General features: G+C 32.3%; 2 protein-coding genes across 2 annotated transcripts; both read right to left on the bottom strand.

Moving 5' to 3' along the window:
• Positions 1 to 456: 456 nt before the first annotated feature.
• On the bottom strand, positions 457 to 12,543 carry LOC132752099 (leukotriene-B4 omega-hydroxylase 3-like). Its single transcript, XM_060742374.1, has 8 exons — positions 12,281 to 12,543; positions 5,231 to 5,387; positions 4,627 to 4,808; positions 4,140 to 4,264; positions 3,817 to 3,879; positions 1,574 to 1,697; positions 997 to 1,129; positions 457 to 689 (listed from the first exon to the last, which is right to left on the bottom strand). Exons 1-8 carry the CDS (start codon positions 12,446 to 12,448, stop codon positions 472 to 474), a joined length of 1,170 nt encoding a protein of 389 aa, XP_060598357.1. The 5' UTR covers positions 12,449 to 12,543; the 3' UTR covers positions 457 to 471.
• Positions 12,544 to 18,012: 5,469 nt separating this feature from the next.
• LOC132752097 (cytochrome P450 4F4-like) lies at positions 18,013 to 25,497 on the bottom strand. The gene is made up of 11 exons (XM_060742373.1): positions 25,192 to 25,497; positions 23,977 to 24,133; positions 23,366 to 23,547; positions 21,917 to 22,041; positions 21,497 to 21,559; positions 21,033 to 21,156; positions 20,481 to 20,613; positions 20,123 to 20,252; positions 19,666 to 19,947; positions 18,922 to 18,987; positions 18,013 to 18,458 (listed from the first exon to the last, which is right to left on the bottom strand). Exons 1-11 carry the CDS (start codon positions 25,357 to 25,359, stop codon positions 18,353 to 18,355), a joined length of 1,536 nt encoding a protein of 511 aa, XP_060598356.1. The 5' UTR covers positions 25,360 to 25,497; the 3' UTR covers positions 18,013 to 18,352.
• Positions 25,498 to 27,067: the final 1,570 nt, after the last annotated feature.

The raw sequence follows: 27,067 nt of genomic DNA on the forward strand, positions 1-27,067 counted from the left end.
AATTCCGATTTGTCAAATACTGTATTACCTTCATAATAACCACACTTTGGCGAAAGCTGTATACACTTCATTATAACCATACATATCTATTTGGTCAAGCTGTATAAACCTCATGATAACCGCACATATCAATTTGGCCAAAGCGTATAATGTTAATTATAACCACACATGTTTTGATAAATCACCATTTTTCTACTTTTAAACCGTCATGCTCAAGAAGTTTGTATGTGTTGTCAAACTGAACAAAATAGAGTTACAAACTCTCGTTTTTAACACGAGACGATGCTCCCTTCCAGATACTTTGAATATATTACTGATACTTTGAATATTTTTCTGATAATTTGAATATTTTACTGTAACACGAGTCCCTCCTAAATGCCAGAATTTTGAACATGTTCTTTAGAAAATATACTTTTAAGAAATATTCGTCTAAATTCCATGAAAAACATTTATCGATTCATTTAAGGGAAACTATTTATAAAAAAGAAACATTCCATCCATCACTATGTAAGATTCACAAATCAAGATAATGTTACGATAAAGGGAACAATTTTTATACCACTCTAGATCATCTGTTTCCCTGCCTGCAAGTATCTCATCTATCTCAGTCTGGCATTTTTGTTGACATTCAGGGTGCTCTGCCAAAGAATACAAGATCCATGCTAAGGCACTGGCTGTTGTGTCGTGACCTAAAAAACAAATTTGTCATACGTTATCATAACTTATATAAATGTATATGTAATGGAAACATATAAGAATAATGTATCAACATCATGTCACTGTTATATATAGGCCTTGAAGAGAGTCTTATTATCCAACATCAAGTAATGTGTGGTTTATATGTGGCTATTAGCATTAAAACTGTAAACAATTAAATAAAGCCAGTCCTTGATAACTTATAATCACTGTATCTTGGTTCTAATCTTATACCGGAAAAATATGATGTTTTTATTTTGTAACTTAAAAAAAACAATCATCTTTCCTTATAAAGGTCACCTTCGAACAAGAAAGTATCCACTTCATTCCGTATCTCCAGTTTTGTAAGACCCTGTCCGTCTTCGTCACGTGCTGTCAGAAGAATATCAAGGAAGTCGGTGTAACTGCTACTCTTGGTACTGTCTTGTTTATTCTGACATTAGACAAAAACTTAAATGAGCTGCGTCACGACAAAACCAATATACTGGGTTTGCGACCAGCTTGGATCCAGACCAGTCTGCGCATCCACACAGTCTGATCAGGATCCATGCTGTTCGCTATCAGTTTCTCTACTTGTAATAGAGTTGGTAAGCAAACAGCATGGATCCTGATCAGACTGCGCGGATGCGCAAGCTGGTCTGGATCCATGCTGGTCGAAAACCCATTATGTTGGTTTTGTCGTGACACGGCTCAAATAACGTTTGGTACAATATGATCGTGTGTCATACGGATGAGTGTGCTGTACCTTAATAGCTTTATTTAAAGGAAAGATTTTAAACTTTTTAGTGTTCTTATTCATAAAATCATATTTTTGAAATTTAAAAGCTTCATTTATCTTTAGTTAAACAGAAGTTACCAGTCATTTTATTAAAATTACCAAAGCATCTCTCCTTTTGTCAATTACTTCCTCGGCTACTGCATGAACAAAATCACAATCTTTTTTAAATTGCCGTCCGGTTGAACTTAGATTCCAAATGACATCAAAGTGCATCAATGGATTGCTAGGAATTTGTAAAATCAATAAAAATATTGAATAATGTAAATATATAATGTTCTTAAGTATGGTTCACAGTCAAGTGTAACCATATTTGTAACCGTTTGTAAATGTTATTTTATGTACAATATATTGAACAGAAAAAGCTTAAACTAAGTGTAACTATATTAAAAGGTTATATGTGTGATATTAATTTAAATGCTCTTCTTCTAAACAAAGAAAGGTTTGTGCAAAGTCATCTTTGTCGGTAGATGATATGTTGTTAACTTTTATGACTTTATCTGTTAGGCACGGGTCATGTTGCAACACAATTATAAAATCCTTAATACGAATTTCCTGAAACACAAATTATTATTATTATTATTATTATTATATACCAAACTTCTTAAGCACTTTTTTTTCATGCACATTGACACGTTCATAAGTACTATACAATATAACCAAATAAATTATACAATATTTAAAAGAAAAAATAAATTAAAACATCAATATTGCTCAAGTCACAAATTCAAATCAAATGTAGTTTAAATAAAAAAGTTAAGAAGACCCACATAAATAATGAAATTCAGGTAAGAACCTAAAACATAATCAGTCTAAATAAAACCTCTTAAATAAGAGAGGTTTAAGTGCTCTTTAAACACAGTTAGGGTTTCACAGCTTTTAAGTGTTCTAGGTTGGGCATTCCAGAGTTTAGGGGCTGCCGACATAAAAGCACGATCACCATAAGTCACAGTCCTATTACGCGGTACAACAAGTGCTAAGAAATCATTCTGGGACCTAAGTTGTCTGGTTGAGGTTTAATGTCTAGCATGTTTCGTATGTACGTAGGTGCCTGTCCACGAAGCGCCTTTAACACATATGTAAGGAGTTTATACTCGACTCTGATGTGCACAGGAAGTCAATGTAGTTCCTTTAAAACTGGGGTTATGTGGCAGCTTTGCGATGTCCTGGTAATAACTCGAGCAGCCGTATTTTGAACATTTTGGAGCTTGTTGAGAACGTACTTTGGAGATCCATATAGCAACGAACTACAGTAATCTAATTTTGATGTCACAAACGAGTTTATCAAGGTTCTGGTTGAATCAACAGTCAAGTATTTCCGAATTTGGCCTATTTGTCGTATTTTCATGAAGCATGAACGAGAAATTGAGTTCACATGTTGTTCCATGTCTAAATGAGACTCCAATACGGCGCCAATGTTTCTTACTGTTGTTGATGGTTTTATTACAGAATCACCGACTCTTTCAGTAAGATCTTCAATATCACTTCGTTTTGGTACAAAGACGATCACCTCTGTTTTGTCCGCATTGAGTTTCAGAAAGTTATTATTCATCCATAGTATGATGTCATTCAGGCATGCTTCAACCCGTCGCAAGGTCTCATTGCGTGAAATGGCTTCCTTTGGTTTAAATGCCGTGTACAATTGCGAATCGTCAGCGTAGAAATGATGTTGAAGTTTATGCATCCGACAGATCGCGCCCACAGGTTTTGTGTACATGATGTAATTCTTCGGACCAAGAACGGACCCTTGTGGAACAGAAAATGTCATACGTACAGGTTTTGACAGTTCACCTATGACGCAGACAGTTTGATAATGCTCACACAGATATGATTTCATCCATTGTAAAGGTTTGCCTACTATTCCGAAGTGTTGTTCGAGCCGGCAAAGGAGGGTACTATGGTCGATCGTATCAAAAGCAGCAGATATGTCCGACATTACTAGAACAGTAGCTTCATTCTGATCAAGAGAGCGGACTATGTCATTTTGTACACATAATAGAGCAGATTCTGTCGAATGAAACTGTCTATAAGCCGACAGGCGCTCTTCATGAAGTTTATGTGCAGATAGGTGTCTTTCAAGTTGGGAATCGACAACTTTCACGAGAATTTTGGAGACAAACGGTAAATTAGATACAGGCCGGTAGTTTATCATAACCTCTTGATCCAACCCTGACTTTCTGATTAAATTCGGAGCATATATCAACCTCTAGTAGGATGATCACGGATATGTACCAGGAAATATGTATACGGAGTGCGAGCAATATGTGTTTTCCAAAAATAACCTCACCTAAAACAACAACAAAACAGACACAAGAAAAAAGAAACAATAAGCGTATATAACTTACAAGAATCTGCATGTAAGGGCGTCGGTTATTCTATTCACTGTACTTGCATATTCATTAGACTCACTGAAATTTGATTTGTACAACAGATATTCGAGACACAGCATGTAATATAGATTTAATATTTCAAAGCAAAATATGATGAAGTTTGACCATAAAGACAGCATGACTTTCGCGATTAATTGTATTGGTAGATAATTAAAATCGTCCCCCTGGCATTATTAACAGTTAAGATTGTGTTTTACATATGCCATTGCTCTTTATGTAAGTTGAATTTTCAAAAATATATTATCCCAAATCTAAGAAGGCATGAATGATATCATTACCCTGCTGTTTGAACGTCTTCGCTGTATGAAAACGCACACTTTAATATAACCTCCAATGTATACATACAGACGTGCTGGAACACTTCGAATCTTTCATTGGTTTTTGCTTTAGCCGCAAGTTTTTTCTGCGAGAGAAAAATTGACAATATTTAAACATAATACTAGAAATATTAAATAAAATTAATTATTTCAGATATTTTTACATAATTAAATCATATACAGTACTAAATCTAAATAAAATATTTTGGTGATTTCATCGTTTGAAAATGAGACACATTAGCTCGGACATCTAGAACTAATAAATTCTAACAAGGCATTAATTAATGCGTAACTGTTCGCTAAACATAGAAAAGAAGAACTATGCTTTAAAAAATTATAGTGTAATATATCCTAAGACCAAATGCTAGAATCAAATACCATTGAGTGAGGGAAAGGTTGATTTTGTAAACTATGATATTCTATTTCTATATATACTACGAAAACCTACAACGAACACATCAGCAGACTGGTTATATACATTCATATACGGCTTCAGTATGTCAAAGTGAAAAGCGGGAGTAAGCAGACGTCTGTTTCGCGCCCATTTTTCACCGTTAGCTACAAGCAATCCATCTCCAAGCCACGGATATAAATGTCTGTAAGCTCCATCTAAACCCATCGACTTGGGTTCTGTCATAAAGGAAAAGTATAAATGATTAACTGCAAGCATCTTTGTTCTATATGCCAAACAATGTATTTCAAAGCAAGATGAGTAAATATAAATAAGCTTTTCACATTAATTTTATTGATGTTACTTGGTCTACTTGTACTGTATGTTTATGTTGAAACATCAGAAAACACTGACACTTATATCGGCCTCACAAGGCTAATTGTTTCATTGAGAACTATAGACAAATTAAGCTGAAAACAAAGAACAGGTCCCGGAACATTTCATTCAATATTACAGTAAAAGGGCTCATTAACCGATTAAAATTACTATATTTAGTTAAAGAACAGTAACATGTAACCCCTAGGCTTCCGGTTAATCACTTTGTTTTATGCATCTTTGCTTTCTATTCAAACAAAATATAAATTTTATAAAAGATACTGACCATTGCCTTTTAACACTTTTGCAGTTACACGTGGACAGGTTGGAAACAAAATAAGTTTACCCAGCATGCCCCACAGTACAACATACCCTTGCTCACTTCCGTATTTATTACCCATTTCCATCAAATACGTTGTTAGCTCATGACTATCAGTCGGCAACTAAAAAATATAACGAAAAAACAATACATGTATTAAGAAAATATTGAACGAGAACAAAGTTTACATTTAAGTGATTCCACTTATGATCCTTTACCTTCATTTTCATCTGCCTTTTCTTTTTCCTCTTACTCTTTCCATTATCATCATGATTATCAATATCGTAAAATATGTAATTATGACAATTGTTTTGTTTGTTTGTTTCATTTTACGCCTTTTCCCAACAGTATTTCAGTCATATAGGCGGGTAGTTTCCAAACCATCGTTCCTGGAGAGTTACACCAGTACTTGACAACCTTCCTCCGCGCTAAACTACCAAAGCATCTCCCGGGGATCGAACCCACGCCAGAGAGGTAACTGGATTAGAAGTCATCGACTCTAACCCCTCGACCACGGAGGCGGTATATGACAATTGTAAATATTATTCATCATCATTGTTATCCTCATTATAATTACCATTATTATTAACATTATTTTTTGTGCCCCCACTTTAGTGGCGGGCATTTAGATTTATCCTTGTCCGTCCGTCCTCCGTCCGTTCTCTTTTGTGCCTCACGTAACTCAAAAAGTATTTGACCTAGAGTCATGAAACTTTACAGGAATATTGATCAGCATGTGCAGTTGTGCACTTGGGTATTTTCGTCAGGATATTTTTAGCATTTTTAGAGTTATTGCCCTTGACTTAGTAAATTTTGCAATTTTCACCTTGTGTCGCATGTTACTCAAAAAGTATTTGACCTAGAATCATGAAACTTTACAGGAATGTTGATCAGCACGTGTAGTTGTGCACATTGGTATTTTCGTCTGGATGCATTTTTAGAGTTATTGCCCTTGAAACTTTGTCTGTAGCATTTTCTTTGGGAGTCTTTTATCACATTCGCTAATATTAATTTGATTTGCCCCTTTAAGGAGTTTCTAGAGCTAAAATAGATAAAAAATACCCTTTAAACATCTCCTTCTACTGAAGTAATTTGTGGATGATCACCAAACTTTGTTTGAAGCATTTTTGGGTAGTCTTCTATCAAATTTGCTCATATTAATTTGATTGGTTAATTTTAGGGGCCTCTAGAGCTAAAAAAATAGAAAAACCTTTAAACAGCATCCCTTGCTGAACTAATTGATGGATGTCTGTAGCAAATTTGCTCATGATAATTTGATTGGCCAATTTTAGGGACTGCTAAAACTAAAATGCTCCACGCCGTGACATTTCTTCAAATTATAGTTAAATAATGAAAGGGAAACAACTCATGTTGGAAGTTTTCCATACATGTGTAAATGTTATGCAATTTTTCTAAAAAAAAAGATTGATTAGCAGAGAGTCATGACATTTTTTGTTTCCAAAGATCTTGATGAATTAATTTAAGGTCATGACATATGGCATGAGAGATAATAATGAAATAACTTGAGTGCATTATAAGGGCATAATGATAAACAACATCCAATAACTTACTTTAAAATTTATAAAGAGCATTTAAAATGTAAATGGTTTCAGAAATAGGTAATACTTAATTGAAAATTTAGTATAAAGAAAAATAATACAGCTCTGTTATACAGTAGATGCTTAATTTTTTGTCAAGTAAGAATACTTTTATATTGTATCAATTATTACAATATGTGCTCTGTATCTGAACTGCACATTGTCTTTGAATTGACATGCTGAAATAAGACTCTGACCCTAAAACTCGTTAGACAGTACTGAACTGTGGCAAAGTTGAATTGTATAGAACTAATTTCTGGTGCTATTTAGTGTTGTGCCATAACATTTTTTCACAAATGCAATATTGTTAAGCTAGGTAACAATAAAATCAAATAATCTTCTTTTTGTGTAAATAATTTTCTTCCTAACAGAGATGATTTTCAAAAGGTCATTTTTATTTAATTTTGTTATTATTGTTTTTTTCAATTTTAATTAATTGGATTCAATTTTGGAGATAGTATGTTCTGTCAATTTTGGACACACCTTTGTACCTGATGCCGGCTCGCCACGGCGAGCCGGTATTTCGTTAGGATTTTACTGAGAAACAACCTAAAACTCCGAATCCATCCAAAAATTCAATCGAAGCTTGGCTTCCAGCTTTCTACAAAATTTATCTTTCAGGGCTAGGATCAAAAATTATTTAGCCAATCAAATTTAATCTTACATAGCGTCAAAAAACCTTCAATTTTCACGCCATTTTTAAAAAGCAGCAAGTATTATTTTGAGCGCAAAGATATACTGATGATTAAAATGTTTGTTTTCATGAATTATTTTCAATTAATCATATTTACACTGACTTTTGATTTAGCGATCTCACCTGTTCCTCTGTAGTAAGTTTTCGTTTGGTTTATTAACATAAGTGTACATCTGGTTCTGTGCATGTTTTTCTTTTTCCTTTTTTCCGGTAATTTTATCTTTTCCGGTATTTAGTTCCGGGATCCGGGACGCCCGGACTGGCCGGGATCCGGGATCGTATAACATATAGAGGAAAAACAAATAAACTACATTTGTGTTGATTATTGTCGTAATGAAAGGCCATTAAACGTTAAGTTTTTTTTTATTGTATGTAATGAACGTTAAATTAATTAAACTTATGATATTAATATATTTAGAGCTATTTATTAACAAACTTAAAATGCGGAAATCACAATACTTATATTAATATGCCGAATTAATTGGAAAAATCAAAGACTATATATGTTCTTGAATTGGTCAAATCCCGGGATCCCTTTATGTTTTAATGCGATCCCAGCTTTTCTGAAAACTATATTCTTGAACTGGCCAATTCCTGGGATCTCTTTATATTTTAAAACGATCCCGGCTTTTCTGAAAACTATATTCACTAACTGGTCAATTCCCGGGGTCCCTATATGTTTTAATAGGATCCCGGCTTATCTGAAAAACATCTTAGACTGGTCAATTTCCGGGATCCCTATATTTTTAATAGAATCTCGGCTTTTCTGGCTGAATTCATTGACAACTTGTGTTTACTTTAGGACTTGTGTCTGTCACTCATTCCAATACTAAATAACATATTACAACTTAACTTCGTATAAAGAGACATCTAAATGTATGAATTCTACCTATCTAACATTTATTTGGTCAAGGTCAACAGGCTATACAGTAAATGTGCATAGACATAGGGTCTTCATTTTATCTGTTTACATGCATCTTCATATATACTCATATTCCTCTTTGTTAAACTGAGAGAACTGGCTTCCATCACTTTTATTTTGATGTGCGCTCAAGTCTCTTCAGCTAACAGAACTGTCATTTTTACATTTAAACGCACCCCTGGAAAAAAATTACGAAGCGAGTCGCTACTAGCTTTTTTAAAAGCTAACATTGTATCTGTTTTATGTTCTTAATTGAATTTTGGTATCAGTTGAGCTGTTAATGACACTTTGAAACCATTTTACCTGCTTTATTGTTATTTGATGTACAGACTTGAAATTTGGACATGGGTTGTAATTTCTGATGCCGATTTGAATTTTGATATCAGCAGACCTACTTATATATCGCTTGACCAACATCTTTTGACTTTTGATCTTCTTTCTTGCTTTTTGACTTACAAAAATGGAATTTTGACGAAGGGTGTAATTTGTTATGCCGAAATTAGTATAGATCATATATGACTTACTTTTGATATTTTTAAATCATTTGACTTATTTTCTTGTTTTTGACATAAATACTTGAAATTTGGATTAGTGTGTAATTTTTGGTGCTGAATTGAATTTTGATATCAGCTGGCATACTTTTCATATTTTTTGACCTATTTTCATTCTTTTTGTATAAAAAAAACTTTAAAAATTTTGTTTTACTAAACTGAATGTGGCATTTGCATTCACACAAGTTAATAAGAAAAAATTAACCTGCTCTTGTAGAATTTTATTCTACATAGTTTCTTAGGAAAACACTTGTAACATAGCCTTTCCAAAATATTAGGACAAAATATTTCAGTTTATATCGTGGATAATAAAATGAACAATGAAATGATGGGCCAGGATTATTATGAAGAAATTGCAACAAAACAATCAGTGCAACTAGAGGGGAAAGTTGAAGTTGAGCTGGATTTGCCTTTCGGCGAGTTTATTTGGAAAATTATTTCTAACACAGAGAAAAGCTGTTTCTGGTGAGCGATTCAGAGTCATCATGGCCCTCTTGTTTTTTTGTGTTTTGTTTTGCTTCTTCAAAGCTCTTTTTAGTGTACTGTTATAGTTCCCAAGCAGTTAGCTTATTTGCCAAATACCTGAAACTTCTTATTTTCGGGTGCTTTTTGATAATGAGTACATTTAACGTGATTTAGTTACAATTTAGTCAAAATATTACAATGTTTACATTTTATTATTTCCATGACAAATAATTTAACAATCAGTGCTACTTTTGTCAAATGACAAGCATCTTACATGCTCTGAAACCATTATTTAAACGTTATTAAACTTGCAAAAGAAGGAAAAATTTAAAGGTTTTTGATGCATAACATGTCTATAACCATTCTTCCTGCATAACAACATTTACACGGTGCGTAATTGTTTCGGGCTGATTTGATATATTTCCCCGTTTCTGAACTGATTTGAATTTATGGCGCCGGATTGATTCACATAAATTGGACTTTTAGCTAGACAGGTAAGAAAAAAAAAAATAAACACATTAACATAATGTAAGTCATTGAATATATTCTACTTGCATGGAACATTGTATTATTTAAGGAATTCATATACATGTACATGTACAACTTTATGAAGTTTAAATTATTAACGGTTTTTTATCAGTCAGTTGGAATCAACAGGATCAGGCGCACACCAAAAATTCACCCATAGTACATCACTCAGTTTGTTGAGTTTTCGTCGGCATGAATCTATAGATTTACACATTTTTTTTTGTTCTATATTTATTGACCTTCTTTATGTATGTCTCTTTCCGCGCGTCAACTTTAATCTCCTATGATAAGTCAATCTTTTTGACAAATATATAATATTTTGGTCCAAAATGTATATACATAGTAATTTCTTAATGTTCGGAAATTTGTCAAAATTTAAATTTCTTTTATTTCAGACAAAGGGATTTGTATTTTTGTAGTCGAATTTATTTGTGCAGTCTAACACTTCTGAATAGCGGTAAATTGGCAACAACCGTCAAGTTGATGAAACACAGCAAGTAGACAACAACAACAAAACAGGGATCCGTGGAAACAAAATTTATAGAATAATTGTTTCATTCATAGTATAGAAAAAAGGATGGATAAAAGTATCAATATATGACGCATAAGGCCATGTTATCTTGAAGCCGGATCGATTTAAAACCGGGCTGACGAGCATCGAAAAACGGGCTATATCTGATTTAATTGTACGATGGAGCGTAGCCCCCGAGTATAAATCAGATTTCCGAGTGTTTTGATGTTCTTTCTCTTTTGTATCATAGTCAAACATAAAAACGTGTACACGTACGTTCCCTGATACCACAAAATGAAACCCCACAAAAATGTAAATAATGAACGAGCATCTTAATATGATATTTCCATCGCTATTCCTTGATCTGTTGTCACAATATGTAAACCCATGTCAAAATGAACCAATCAATGGGCATGCTCTGGAGTGCGGGTAACCAGTTAACACACTGTGCATGTATATGTATACGATTTAACTCTTGATACATTTTCAACAGAAAGGTCCCCAAACTATGATACAATGGTAGGATAGACTTTCTTCCTTCTGGGCACAGTAAATTCATATCATAATAATAATTGCTAACTGCATATTTCCCAAGGTGTATGGATCAATTTATCTGCATGCTGAGGACACAAACCCGTACTGCTCATTACAATAACATGTGAATAAAACCATTCTTCTGTCGCATCTGAAAATTGTGTTTTAAGATATATTTCCATTCAACAAACGACTATTAAACCTCACGCATCTTGTTATTTCAGTGATTTCTCTTAACAGAAGATATACCACAATTCTGAACTATTTTCCCTTTACCTTGCATGTACAAGTGTCAAATAAACCTTAAACATGGAAGCACACGGCTAAAATGTGCATGGTAAACTTGGATTAACTATACAACTGTGTAATATAGAACATGGTTTAAGTAATAGAAACTCAACAAACTGACTTTTGTGTGAGGATATAAACAAAATCAAGGCGCATATAAAATATATGTTTAGCGCTTCACCATAATTTAATTCCAACTCTTATTTAGGAACATTTTAAACAAAGTAATTAATCTAAATAACTTTAGATAACACATGAAACTTTGCTCTACTTCCTTTTTAAAATGGCCATGAGCTTTTACGAAATTCTGTCAATCACATGGTATGAAAGCACATAATTAAAGGCGTATTCTGTAGTTACATAAAGATGTAAAGGCACAATAAAAACTGCATAATAAAATTTATTTTTAAACTTTGTATGCTTTTAGAATATGATAAAGTCGTTTAAGGAAAATGAGACCACCGAGCTTTACTTCAAAACAAAGAGAGGAAAATATGTGTTAATAACATTGGTGTATCATCGAATACAGCAGTATATTTAAAGCATAACGTATTAGCGATAACTTGTTGGTTTTGTAGTATAAATCCTCCGCCTTATTTTTTTCCATTTTCTTTTACCTGTTAAACAGCTAGCTAGATAAACAAAGATTCATATATATAGCAGATCAGCTAGTAGAGAGCAAGCAATTGAGGTCAATAAAAAATTTATAAAATGTTATTAACCTTGAATTTTTTCTATATTAAAACACCAGATAAGGTTTGTGCTATATTATAACCCCTGTAAATATCACGATAAATAAAACAGTTGGCTGTACAACAGATTGTTTTATATTACAAGCGTATGTACGGTGTATAGCCTTGACATATAACCACATTATTTTTTGATATTTTATTTACGTTTAGACAGAATAAAAATAAAATACTTACATAAAAGTAACTGCCAAACAACCAGTGATATTTTTCTGGTCCCTTAGCTCCATTAAATATTTTCTTGTTTTGTCGATACTTGATGAATATTGAAACAGCATGATAAAAGATGTATGTTCCTATAATTAACAAAACTGTTTGTAGGATCACATTTAATGTTGGAAACATGTTTAATGTCTGTCAGAATATAGTTCTGATTAATTTCAACATCAAGACACGACTCATCCGTTAGCGGTGTCTCGACATAAATTAGAGACGCATATAAAATATGGAGGCTATTCGTTGCCAAATATTTGACAATACATACTTAGGTTCTACTAAATCTAATTGTCGATCCGACCGCACCGGTATTAAGCGTTTTGATTCTCTCAATTTGATAAAAATGGAAGTTGTTAACATGCAACTTACATAAATTGCAAACTGTATTTAGAAATATATAAATTTAAATGTTCGACATGTATAAATGTACACGATAGAACGTACACAACACGTTTTATGCCGCATATTATGACGTTGAGAATGTAAATGCATCAGTTAACACTCTCAGGTTAACAACACCACACTTACATTTTACGCGATTAACATTTGTAAACGATTTTGTAACTGTAATGTTCTAAATAGAACAAGACCGTTAAAGGGATTGTTTGATAACACAGGATAGTTTCTAGCTTTTAATGTTTACTGTACAAGTGTATTATAAGAACTAACTACAAGTATCAGAGGCAGAGCCTGCATGTATTATTCATAGGAGGCGGGGCTTATCATTGCTGACAGCAGCATACTACAGTTACTTCCATATATGGCATAATCAGGGTAATAGAATAAGATTAAAAGGCGGAGCCAATTTTCACGAGAGCAGAATATAAAGAGAGGCAACTCTTCCTGTACAGTTATAATGAGTACAAAAATATTTCAAATTAAATGAAACTCTTATGGAGTAGGTCTTCAGCGAACCCCTTTTTATGTATTTATCTAAATAAATTACAGCTTTAAAATCTTAAAAGCTGGTACCTTAACTTGATTTCATTCTGATTTAAAGCAGATAACTATTTTTATGTACAAGAAATACTACACAGAATTTGTATTACGTTTTGTTAGTGATGGCTTTTTCATAGTGATAAAATGAAGGTATACATAAATTGATAATCAACATACATACCTTTGGACTCATTTAAAATAATTTCTGAAAAAATATGGTAAAAATGCAAAAATATATCTACACGTACTGTATGGTAAAAATAAGAAATGAAAAGTACGAAAGGGTACATACAACTTTGGTTTTAATTTTGATATCGTTAAAAATGTTTTCTTGTCAAGTCATACGCTAGTATTAAAGTTACTAATATAATAGTAAATGCTACTTCTATAAAAGACAACAGTTAGAATTTATTCTTGTATTTTAGTATTTAGTCGTAGCAACATCTCTACCAGATGTTGGCTTGAAAATTTGAAAGTTAACTTGTAGAGTAACAGCTTCACTGTCATTCAAAGTTACTCATTCCTATGCAAATTGGAATCCACTCAGTAAAATTTATTTGTCTTTAAAAAGAGCATGTTGATTATAGTCTTAACAATAATTTTAAGTTCCTTGAAAATTGTTTATCCCCAAGCAACCCTATTAAAAGTTAGATTGAGACAGTTACCTGGTGAGTTTTAGTTTCTTTTTTCTAGGTATTGGGGTATGTACAACTTTTCAAAACTAATAGGCCTATAATAATTTAAATTCCGCTGATGTTGATTGAATAAATGCATAGAATGGCAATCATGCAAATGAATTATTTTTGGTGAATAACTGTCATGATTTGCAAACAGCTAAAATGTATGGTTAACGGAATCTACGCCGGTAATTAACGAAATAATGAACGGATAAAAACGTTTATTTACGATGATGTTGTGGGCGGGTGAATGGGCAGAGCTTATTTTATCTCTTATTGCAAAATATGAACAGCTGGATAATGTTGATTTGAATCATGATGGTTTGACAATGTAAAGCTAAGAAAGTAACTTAATTCTGTTTTGTTGGCTTGATATTGCTACTCTCAGGAAACCAGTTAATGTTTTAATTTGTCGTTTAACAAAATGTATTTTGTTGAAATTCATATTTACAAAGTTAAATCGGCAAACTCAATCCAACAATGCAACATTGGAGTTTACATACAAAGGAAATTTTGTATGTATGTATGTATGTATGTATGTATGTATGTATGTATGTATGTATGTATGTATGTATGTATGTATGTATGTATGTATGTATGTATGTATGTATGTATGTATGTATGTATGTATGTATGTATGTATGTATGTATGTATGTATGTATGTATGTATGTATGTATGTATGTATGTATGTATGTATGTATGTATGTATGTATGTATGTATGTATGTATGTATGTATGTATGTATGTATGTATGTATGTATGTATGTATGTATGTATGTATGTATGTATGTATGTATGTATGTATGTATGTATGTATGTATGTATGTATGTATGTATGTATGTATGTATGTATGTATGTATGTATGTATGTATGTATGTATGTATGTATGTATGTATGTATGTATGTATGTATGTATGTATGTATGTATGACTTATTGTATGTATGTATGCGTGCTAGTGTGCGTGTGTGTGTGTCGCAAGTTTGCTTAATGTGTCCCGCTATTATGGGACTTTTGCATAATACATGTATATTGAAACAAAATTTTGGAAATAATGGTTGTGAGCTGTAAGAAGTGCTTAAAATCAGCAAATACTGTCAAGATCATTCTTATCTTATTAATGATTTGTTTATTATTCATTCGATCCCTTTAATTGAGCAAAAATTATTCAATTTAATTTATGGAGAAGTTTGAAATGCAGAAGAATTGAAAGTGTTATAAAACACTGGCTGTAAAATTAAACAACAACAAGGATGTAACAGTTTTCTATGTAGAAACAGTTATAGATGATTTATTGTACAGAGGCATAACAAAAGAACATGGGGATTTATTACAGTCACTTTAATGATGTATGGTTATTTCAAGTAGATGAAGATGTATGTTATCTGTTTAGTGAACAAAGAGTAAAAAATGTTTTTGTCCAAAATTGGTTTTCAGAATTAAATGACTAAACTAGAGCTCGTGTATTATTTGTAGAATTTAAATTTCAGAAGTGCTTAAACTGTTTTAATGTTGAAAAGTTTCGAATTGCACTGTCTCGGCTAAGTGTTTCCTCTCACATATGTTAAATGGAATAAACTGTGCTGTACAGTATTGATGATACAAGAGCAGTCGGTAGGACAGCAGGCTCGACTATTCTAAGTGCTTGATAGTAAAAGAGCCTTGATAATGTTAAATTTAGAGCTTTGATAATATTTAATTTTTTAAGTTCACAAAAGGGCTATTTTTTTTATAAATTCATGTTATAGGCCATAGAGAGAGTCTAATTATACATATTGGCTTGACTATTCGAAAGGTAATGTCACAAGGGTGTTTTATTGAGTATAATAATACTAATTACCTATGAATACATTAAATTGACAGAAAGGGTACAAAGACTTGTTATTAAGATGTTTTATCAAGTAAATCACTGCTTTATTATTATGAATGCATAAAATTGTCCCAAAAAAAGGTACAAACCCTTCAGTAATTATGGAGATAACAGCTTACAAGCAAAACTTTACCATGAATTTCTAAGTTGAAAAAGGGGAGAAAAATCAGCCTAAATGCAAAATGAAATTATGGATCTTTGTCAGTGACCTACAATTATGACCCTAAATGCATATGTGAAGTTTTAAATAAATATCTTTAATAGCTATTGAGATATGTAAAACTTGCATGTAAACATTAACCAAGAGACTAAGTAGAAAAGGGGATATGAATCAGCCTTAATGCAGGATAGAGTTATGGAACTTGGTCAGTGACATACAATTATGACCGTCAAATTATGACCCTAATTAAGTACATGACATTGTGTAAAGTTTCAAGTAAATATCTTTGAAGACCTTTAACCAAAATTTCTAAGTTTCAAAGGGGCAAATAATTCTGCAAATATTGCAGGCAGAGTTATGCAATTTTGCAAACTGATGTCCATTGTTACTAAAAAAAAGTATTTTAAATTTTAATTGAATATCTCAAGCAATAATTGAAATATTTGACTTTATAAAAAACTTTAACCAAAATTTCTAAGTTAAAAAGAGGCATAATTCTGTCAATATTGTATGCAGAGTTATCCAGCTTGTCAATCTGATGTACCTTGTTACTATAAATAAGTATTGTAAGTTTTAATTGAATATCTCTAGCAATAATTGAGATATTTGATTTTACAAAAACTTTAAGCAACGCAGACGCCGACGCTGACGCCGACTCCGACGCCGGGCGACTACAATAGCTCTCATATTCTTCGAATAGTCGAGCTAAAAATGTAGAAATTGTTTTATTTTAAAAGATAAATTCCACATTATTTTAGAATGTTCACAATATGCTGAACTACGAATATATATATAGTGAATAACATATTGTGAATAACGTGAAATTTATCTTTTAAAATATATATATATTTATAAAAACACTGTTGGAAAAGATCAAATATACCAAATTACTTTGCACTAATGAATTCAGAAAATGAAATAGAAACTAGAAACTTATCAATTTATATCTTTATTAAAGACTTAAAGCATTCGATGTACGAAACACTACTCTTTATATATATTTAGTCAAACGCTGCAACACTGTTGGTCTAAAATAGCTTTGTAAAGTCTTTAATCAGTATTTTAGCATTCTATAAATGACAATTCCATTCATGAATGCGATAGATATAAATTGATCGAGGCTGAATTGATGGCACATTAAAGGTTTATTTGCATCACTTTATTAATTTCAGTTGACATATTTAAGTGCTCTTTGTAATTATCAACTCATCTTACACTATAATTATTTTATAATACCCAACTGATAACAAACAATACACTTTATTGGACACAAAGGAAAGTTGTTTACTTTCCAATACTTTGTTCCTTTTCTAAATTAAAACAGCCTCATTTTTGTTTTTAGTTTTATCATAGAACTTATTATACGTCAGCTCTTAAATGAACTACTCATTCAGTTACAACTTGAATGGCCTTTCAATGTTCGCTATAAGCTTCTCTACTTGTTATAGGCTTTGTAGCGAACATTATGGATCCTGATCAGACTTCGCGGATGCGCAGGCTAGTCTGGATCCATGCTGGTCGCAAACCCATAATGTTCGTTTTGTCATGGCGCGGCTCATATATTCATGAAACAATTAGATTGTGTAAATTGCAATGTTTACAACCGATAAAACGTGTTCTGTCCCAACGGATAACCAATTTGTACAAGGGTGGATCAATATGTTATGCAATATTGTCTTTCAAGGTAACAAAAGATAAAATATCATAATTTTTCTAATTCAATCCATCGAGATAATCTCCTACAGAAATACAAAGATTGAGTTGTTAAATCAATTGTTAAATGCTTCAAAATAGGCCTCCTTTGGTATACCTTTCCATGACTGAAAGATGGCCGACCCAAGTCCATTTCTACTCTTGTAGCGATGACCTTTCAGATGTGTTTTTTTAGTCTAGGAAAGAGGTAAAAATGAGTGGGTACTAAGTCTGGAAAATAAGGTGGATGCTTATGGACAGTCACTCGTTTTCTTGAAAGAAAAATCAATTGTAGTAGTGATTTATTATTCATAATTCATTTAAAATTGTAGAGGCATAGAAAACAATTCATCCATATTTATCTTTTCTTTATTTCTTCGTTTGTTCGTATACTTGTGTGTGTTTTTTTACTTTGTTTTATTTATTGTTTTTTTACCATAGAAGCGCAGTGGACGTTCTTCAAATCTAGTGAAAATTAAAAATGAAGCAATGATTGACAGTTCCTGCCAGCTGTGAATACACCCGTTTGAATGTTGTCCAATTTTTAATTGTCTTAATATTTATATTGCATATGTTTCATAGGTAGAACAAATTCAATTATAAGTCCGAATGATATAAAACTAGAGGTCATAAACATTATATAATATAACAATAAAGCAATCAAAAATGCCATTTTTCCATGTCTAAAATTTATTCAAGTCTTTCGTTTCTCAACAAACATGTACATTCCATTCTGTGTTCTCATGACAGAGGACATTTTACGTTTTACTGTATGTGATGGGTCAAGACGAAATGAAAAACTGAAATATAAAATTCAATCAAATTATATTTGTTGTAATATGTGGAAGAATTTCCTATAAAAAGTGATTATATCAATATTTTTGTTTAAAAAAAATCCAAAAAACCTTTATATTCTTTATATCAGGTGTTTAAAGTGCTATGTAACAGATGTAAAATGTCGTGCCATACTTAATTCAAGTGTAATTATTGCTATTCGGATCATTGATTCCAACACTTTTCAGCCAGTGCTAGGGGCGTGAGAAATGTAACATCTTTCAAAATCTCTCACCAACAGACTCATTAAAACCTATTTGCTTTTATTTTTCATTTCTCTCAAACGATCACCCCTTTATAGAATATAAAATATCTATCAAAGAGATGTTAAATGTTATACAAACAAAACTTTTTACTACAGGACTTCTTCTAAAAAAACTCTTTGATGATGTTTCCTATTTAAACTACATATTTAGTAAATAAACATACTTTCTAAGTAACTTTGTCAGGATAACCTTTTCTTCATTCATAGCGAATACTTGTCCGATACAGTTTCTAAAAAAATAAAAAATCAATAAAAAGATAATGATGTGTTTGCAAAAAAAAGCATAAAGGTTGTTCAACCTTCAAGGAAAAGTCACACGGATACAGTAAGGTCATGTGGCGACTTCTCAGCTTTACTGGTACAGGAAAACATTATTATCCAGGTACTAGCACCTGATAAAAACAACCTATTTTCCTTAAGCAGAAAGTTTCCTCAAATGAAAGAGGATCCAGTGAATCGAGCAGGGCTTGTACCCACAGCAGCGGAGCTTGAACTCACAGCAGTGGGACTTAAACCCACATCAGCGGGGCTTGAATCAACAGCATCGGGTCTGAACACACAGCAGCGGGGCTTGAACCCACAGCAACGTGAGTTGAACATACAGCATAGGGGCTTGAATCCACAGCAGTGGGCTTGAATCCACAGCAGCGGGGCTTGAACCCACAGTAGCGGGGCTTGAATCCACAGCAATGAGGGGCAAGTGATTCAAGTTAAGCTACCTTAATAATTCGCTCATATAGGCCCCTAAAACTTGATATAATTTCAAATAAAAATATTTTAAGTGAAAAATTAGTACTTTAAAAAAAAGTGTTGTCTTTTGGTGATATATGACAATACTAAAGATGTTAGAAAATAATTTCAGTGCTATAACAGTTGTACTTTGTTAACGTACAATTAGTAACACCTACCTTGGTCCTGCAGAGAACGGAACATATTGAAAGTGCTCAATACTGTCAACGTTTTCCTTTGAAAATCGGTCTGGCTTAAATTCCATGTGATCTGAGCCCCAGATAGTTTCCATGTGGTTTAAAACCCAAATATTTGCGATGACCGTTGTCCCTTTAGGTGCAACTCTATCACCTAGATCAAAGTCTTGAGTGATGTCTCGTGTTATAGCCGGAACCGGAGCATGTAGACGCATTCCTTCCTTAATACACATAGTAAGATATTCTAGGTGACTTAAGTCAGACCTATGAAATACAGAAATAAGTTTTATACAAATAACTTCCACTGATTGATTTTATATATCATCATCAACATGGCATTGTTTTATTATGTTAACATAAAAATATATTTATTACATACGGCCCACCTTTACAATTCAAGAAGTCATAAAATCATAGTTGTGTCATATAAAATTTATACCAATCCAGGTCATCTGTTTCCCTGCCTGCAAGTATCTCATCTATCTCCGTCTGACATTTTTGTTGACATTCAGGGTGCTCTGCCAGAGAATACAAAATCCATGATATGGCACTGGCTGTTGTGTCGTGACCTAAGAAAACATATTTATAAATTTACTGACATGTTTCATTCATTTGTTACGAAAATGTATAACAGACATCTGTATCAAGTCATTTATTTAATACAGAAGCATAAATAATATTGTGATTTACAATTTACGAATCATAATTTATATATATTTTGGTTCCAACCTACTATGCGTATATTACTTTAACTTTAATATCATGAAGGAAATTCATTAAGTTAGGATCAAGGTCACCTTCAAACAAGAAAGTATCCACTTCGTTCCGTATCTCCAGTTTTGTAAGACCCTGTCCGTCTTCGTCACGTGCTGTCAAAAGAATATCTAGGAAGTCAGTGTATCGGCTGCCTTTGGTACTATCTTGTTCATTCTGATATTAGACAAAACTAAAATAAATTTTGGCCAAAAATTGAAAAAAAATGTGTGTAAGTCCCTGGAGAACTTTATAAGAGACAGATATAAAACTTTAATTCAACTTTGTATATTCTTTTTCAATACGTTATATCTTTACGGATTGGGGCTTCAGAACTGCTGCCACCATTTGACCCTGCATGATTTGTAAGAGACGCATTTGTGCATCTCTTCGTTCTCCACGAGTGAGGTGGTTTTCACCCCTTTTGTTGCTTTAAGATTATAATACCCCAAGATAGCCATAATCATCTTTCCTGTTTCAATGCCATATGAGCTGTAGCGTAAAATTAAACAAAACAAATATTGTGATATTTAAAGCTATTCGTTATTTATCTTTAGTTAGTCAGTCAGTCAGAGTTGTACTATAGTTTAAATTACCAAAGCATCTCTCCTATTGTCAATTACTTCCTCGGCTACTGTATGAACAAATTCACAATCTTTCTTAAATTGCCGTCCGATTGAACTAAACTTCCAGATGGTATCAAAGTACATCAACGGATTGCTAGAAAAATGCAAAAATTATTGAAAAAAAATATGTAAGTTTATGAAGTTGTCTATAGGTACTTTAAATCACATCCGCATACTTAAGATTATATTTTAACTGGTAAAACTTAAATGGCTTTCGTTTTGAGAATACGACATTTTGGAAAAAAGTTTTAAACCAAAATTGGCATTATTGGTTCTTTCCTGTAAGTGAGCATCGACCTTAAGTCGTTTTGAGATCACGGACATGCACTCGAGTCTGAGTTCAGCTTTATAATACATTACAACTACGATAAAGAAGAAAGAAAAGAATAACAGAAAGGCAGTCACGCAATGTACAATATGAGTTTATAACTTACAGGAACCTGTATGTCACAGCGTCTGTTATTCTATTCACTGTGTTTACGTATTCGTTTGAATCACTGAAAATGACATTAACAAACGTAATTACAAATCAGCAAGTTTATATTCAGTATTAAAATTACAAAACTAGTTACAGGGCTTTTGATCGTAAAGAGAACAAGGATAACCATGAAATATAGGTACAATGTATAATTAAATAAATGTTAATCTGTTCGTCCTCCCCTGTTTTTCTATTTAAATTTGATTTTTAAATATTTTATTTATCTTGACGTAGGTTCACTTGTAAGACTATATTTTTTTAATTTTAAGTCGAATGTAGTAATAAAAAAGTACAATTGAGTTCCTAAACATTTGTTTATAATTTTAGCTACAAAATAGAAGAATTTATCGAATTGTTAAAAAAAAGATATCATTACCCCGCTGTTTGAACGTCTTCGCTGTATGAAAACGCACATTTTAATATAACCTCCAATGTATACATACAGACGTGCTGAAAAACTTCGAATCTTTCATTGGTTTTTGCTTGAGCTGCAAGCTTTTTCTAGAACGAAATATTGGCTTATTGAATTAGATAACTTGAGACGCATAATATAGGCTTGAATATTTCAAACATTCCTACAATATCAAAGAAACTAGAAATGTGTCCATAGGACACGGGTGCCCCGACCACGCCACTGTTCTGTCAATCTTATGACTCTAGGTCAAGTGTTTTTTGAAAACTCAAAATCTTTTACTAAGTAAAGGGCAAGAACTTTACAAATACTGAATAAATCCACAAGCAAACCTTTAAGGTGCATAAGTACACATGTTGACCAACATTCTTGTAAACTTTCAGGCCTACAAGTGAAATGCTTTTTGAGCAATGCATGGACACGTTGAAAATTGCAAATTTATACTACTGTAAGTCAAGGGCAATAACTCTAACAAAACTGAAAAAAATACACATCCAAAGTCCCAGGTGCATAGCTTCACAGTGATGTGAATCATTATTCCTGTAATTTAGTGATTTTTATCATCATTCCTGTAAAGTTCGTTGATTCTTAATCAAGTACTCAAGAAACACATAACAACATAATGAAACTGTTTTTACTTAGTCAAGGGAAATAACTTTACAAATACTGGATAAACCCACAAGCGAAACCCCAGGTGCAAAACTAAATAAGCTGAGCAACCTTCCCGTAAGGTTTAATGACTCTAGATCAAATCCTTTTTGAATAACATGCGACACAAGTTGAAAATTGCAGAAATTTTATAAGTCAAGGGCAATAACTCTAAAAATACTAAATAAATCCATGCGATAATACCCGGTGCACAATTACACATGATGATCAATATTCCTGTAAAGTTTCAAGACTCTATGTCAAATACTTTTTGAGTTATGTGCGACACAAAAGAGAACGGACGGACGGACGGACGAACGGACGGACAAGGTAAATCTAAATGTCCGCCACTAAAGTGGGGGCACAATAAAATGTAGGAAATGAATCTATGTAAAATGCCGCTTGAAAAAAGGTACACTCTGAGATATTGTAGAGAGAGTCAATTCTAACACGGCATTAATTTTACATTTCTTGAGTAAAAATAGATAGGAAAACGATGGTGTTCCTCCACCAGTGAAGCTGGAACGTCGCCATATGAACTTTAATGAGTCGGCGTGACGTAAAACCCAATTAAACAAACAAACAAAAACATATCAGCAACACCAAAATATATTGCGATATGAGTTCAAAGAATTTAATTTTTACAATTCAAAATTAACACGAATTTGGCAATGCGTGTACATTTTTGTAGTTCAGTATTGCCGCTATTCTATGTTCTGCCCGAAGGACTTTAACATTTTGTATGTTAAAATTCAAGAAACTTACAACGAACACATCTGCAGACTGGTTATATACATTCATATACGGCTTCAGTATCTCAAAATGAAAAGCGGGAGTAAGCAGACGTCTGTTTCGCGCCCATTTTTCACCGTTAGCTACAAGCAATCCATCTCCAAGCCACGGATATAAATGTCTGTAAGCTCCATCTAAACCCATCGACTTTGGTTCTGTTTCGATATAAAAATGAAATGGAAAATATAGTATCCTTGTTCATCATGACAAGACTTGTCTCAAGTTCTAAGCAAAATAAAAGTAATGACTTCTCAATAATGAGTCATATCATATATAATGTAAAGCTTTAAACTGCAAGCAATTCCATTAACGTGTATTGCATGTTGATGTAAGTTATCAAAAACACTGGCACCATTTCCCTAAAAACAGATGATTTGATTTATGGAGAATTAACAGTAAAACAAAGAGAGAAAAAGATACCCAAACGAACTTAACATTGTGATAATTAACATTGGATTTAAATTACAATGTTACACTGACACGATTTCAAACTATTATGTTTGGTTGTTATGGTTTATTTAAATTATTTTGCGTATATTATTTGCTTTCTGCACAAGTTTTCAAACAAAATATTAAATACTGACCATTGCTTTTTAACAGTTTTGCAGTAATACGTGGACAGGATGGAGCCAAAATAGGTTTACCAAGCAGTCCCCAGAATACAACATAACCTTGATCACTTCCGTATTTATTACACATTTCGATCAAATACATTGCCAGCTCATGGGAATCTGTGGGAAACTGAAAATAAAGTATGAAAGAGATTAAGTAAAAGAACTTTTAATCCTTCAAGGAATTCGCCCATTAAAAGCAAAAGATTTTTTTTCTTTTGAGCATAACCTATAGACACTGGCAAAAACACTTCTAAATGCGACAGCCATATTGACCTCCAAATACAGATTTTCTTTAATACTTGCAGAAAAAATACAGTGACTGCAATCTGCCTTATAATGCGATTGCGGGGCTGAACCACCACTTCTCTCTCTGTAAAATATGAGTTAACCGAGTCAATGGTTAATCAGTTTTACCATTCTCAAAATGTTTTGGCTACTTAAAAAACGACTTCCGTCATTTATCTATGAAGCAGAAATACGTACTATATTTATATTCTGCTTCTTAATAAAACTACACCTATAACTGTCAATAACTTTGAAAAGAATGAAATAAAATAAAAGAAAAATAAAAAAAATCGTTTGCGAAATTTCGAGCAAGTCTTCTTTAAATAATTTATCCCCTAGTACTACATCATCAGAATTATACCTGTGAAGCTAAAATGATTAAAATAACCCAAGCATCAACAAGAATTTGTAACAGCCCTAGGAAGTTTATTATCAAACACAAAATTGTAAAACATTTTTTTACATATACAAAAATATCGTATACCATCAAGTCTCAATAAAGTACTTTATTGAGACGGTATTTTTCCACATATGTGAAAATTGTTTGAAAACCAGTTTTATCGTTGTAAAAGATGTCCAATTCATGTTTAAATATTAAAATATTTTTGATATAGTGTTTACAGGGGCGTATCACATTTGGGAAAAGATCTGACCCCAAGCGTCTGTGATAATGCATTCAATGAAAGCATATTTTCAATAGCATTGTAACGTCGCATAAAGGTTCGTCCTATATTATGACCTATTAAACCTAATCTTTTAATATCATTTAGGTCAATATAAAGTAGCTGAAGTTTATTTGACAAGTTAACAAATCGTTTATATTATTGTAAAGTCATCTTGGCATTTAAACTTGTTTGCTGACATAGAAGTCCCGTTTAAACAGAACAAAAACATACTTACATAAAAGAAACTGCCAAACAACCAGTGATATTTTTCTGGACCCTTAGCTCCATTGAATATTTTCTTGTTTTGTCGATAATTGATGAATATCGAAACAGCATGATAAAAGATATATGTTCCTATAATTAACAAAACTGTTTGTAAGATCACATTTAATGTTGGAAACATGTTTATTGTTTTCAGTTTACAGTACACATTAAAACAACATTAACTCTCGTGAAACCACCAAAACTCTTCACCAAAACACGATAAATCCGCTCCCGGTATCGACCCAACGTAATCGCTGAACGCGGTTAGAAAAGGCTAAAAGTTCATATCCTATACTCTGCTATCCTAAAATAAATCAAACGCGCGTAGAAGTAGAGCGAACGCTAAAAATAACAAAATATAATTATGCTTTCTTTCGATTTAAAAGTGATCTTTAATCGTTCAATTAAACTAAAGCAGTGTTTGAAGCCTGTTAATTTATTTGATATTTTATAGGTATAAATATGAGTTTATCACATAACCGTTCGATCGGCTTTTCAGACTCCAAACAGAAATACACGGCCGTGCATATATTTTGAAGGACGTCGTCATTTATCAGTAAAAGTGGTATTACACGCTCCTTTATATATTTTGACGTGACGTTATTACGTTATACAAAACATAGTGAATAGACGTAACGCGCTTAAAGATCCTGTATGTTGTAATTGAAGTTCTATACCACACTTAAGTGAAATTATACATATGTATTTAATTATGCACATAGAACAATTTTCCAACATCAAAGAATATGTAAAATATATACTGCAAATATTCGTACATATTATATGTAGTTATTAAATTATATGCATTCATTTCTTATTGAAAAATTTGATTTAGATTTAATAGAAAATAATTAATTTATTACTTCCCTTTATTTACATGAAATATTAAATTCAGTAATATCTTTATTGGAACTTACAAAGTTGATAATTCTTAATTTGAGCATCATATTTATGATATAAAACCATAACGAATGTGTGTTACGGGATCTTTAATGTTAGCGTTACACTACAGGCACGTCAGTGAAGAAAAATGATTATTGTCTTTATTGTTGTATGTGATAAATAGAATATTATATTCATGTAGGTTCATTACTAAATATATTGCAATCCTTCAATAATATAAAGTAATAGTATGCTCGCATAAAAGTTTGCATACTATATAATTTTATCCAACTCGTTCCTTCAATAAATTTAGTATTGAACTCATGCAATATCCTCTATTTATTACGCGTTTTAAAAGACATAGTGTACAACACAGCCTCAATGATAGAGTTTCAAACAAAAAGAAGGTAATTTTAAAAAGAAAGTCTTTACTTTTACAGGTAGCTATAGGTATCTTATCTTGGAATGTGTTCAATAGAATATCACATTCGTATAGCTTCATTACTAAATGTATTCAAATTAAGGAGAAGCTAATATTATATATTTTAATTCAACTCGTTCTATTTCTTCAGAATGGAACCTACACTTATTAAATATTCTATTTAAATATTGCATTGATCGAGTGCATCATTTCATGAATACGTAAAGAAAAGTAATCATACGTTTCTTTTGTCGTTGTTGTTTTGTTTGTTGTTGTTGTTGTTGTTGTTTTTGTTTTTTTGTTGTTTTTTTTGTTTTTTGTTTTTTGTCAGTGAAACAAGATTTTCTAGAGCAGTAAAAAGTGATAAACCTTCATCTTTGAAATCGCGTACCAAGTGCACTACTCATTCTATTTACTCTTTCATCAATTGTAAAAAATGCAAGCATATATAGACTTCCATCAATTATGAGATTTTTGTGATACATTTCTGTAGCTGTTTATTATCACGTTCAAAGCCTTGGTAATGACCGTTTTTGTCACTCCG

This window comes from Ruditapes philippinarum, unplaced genomic scaffold (genome assembly GCF_026571515.1).
Source record: "Ruditapes philippinarum isolate M1 unplaced genomic scaffold, ASM2657151v2 ctg3186_1_1_1_1, whole genome shotgun sequence".
Taxonomy (NCBI): Eukaryota; Metazoa; Mollusca; class Bivalvia; order Venerida; family Veneridae; genus Ruditapes; species Ruditapes philippinarum.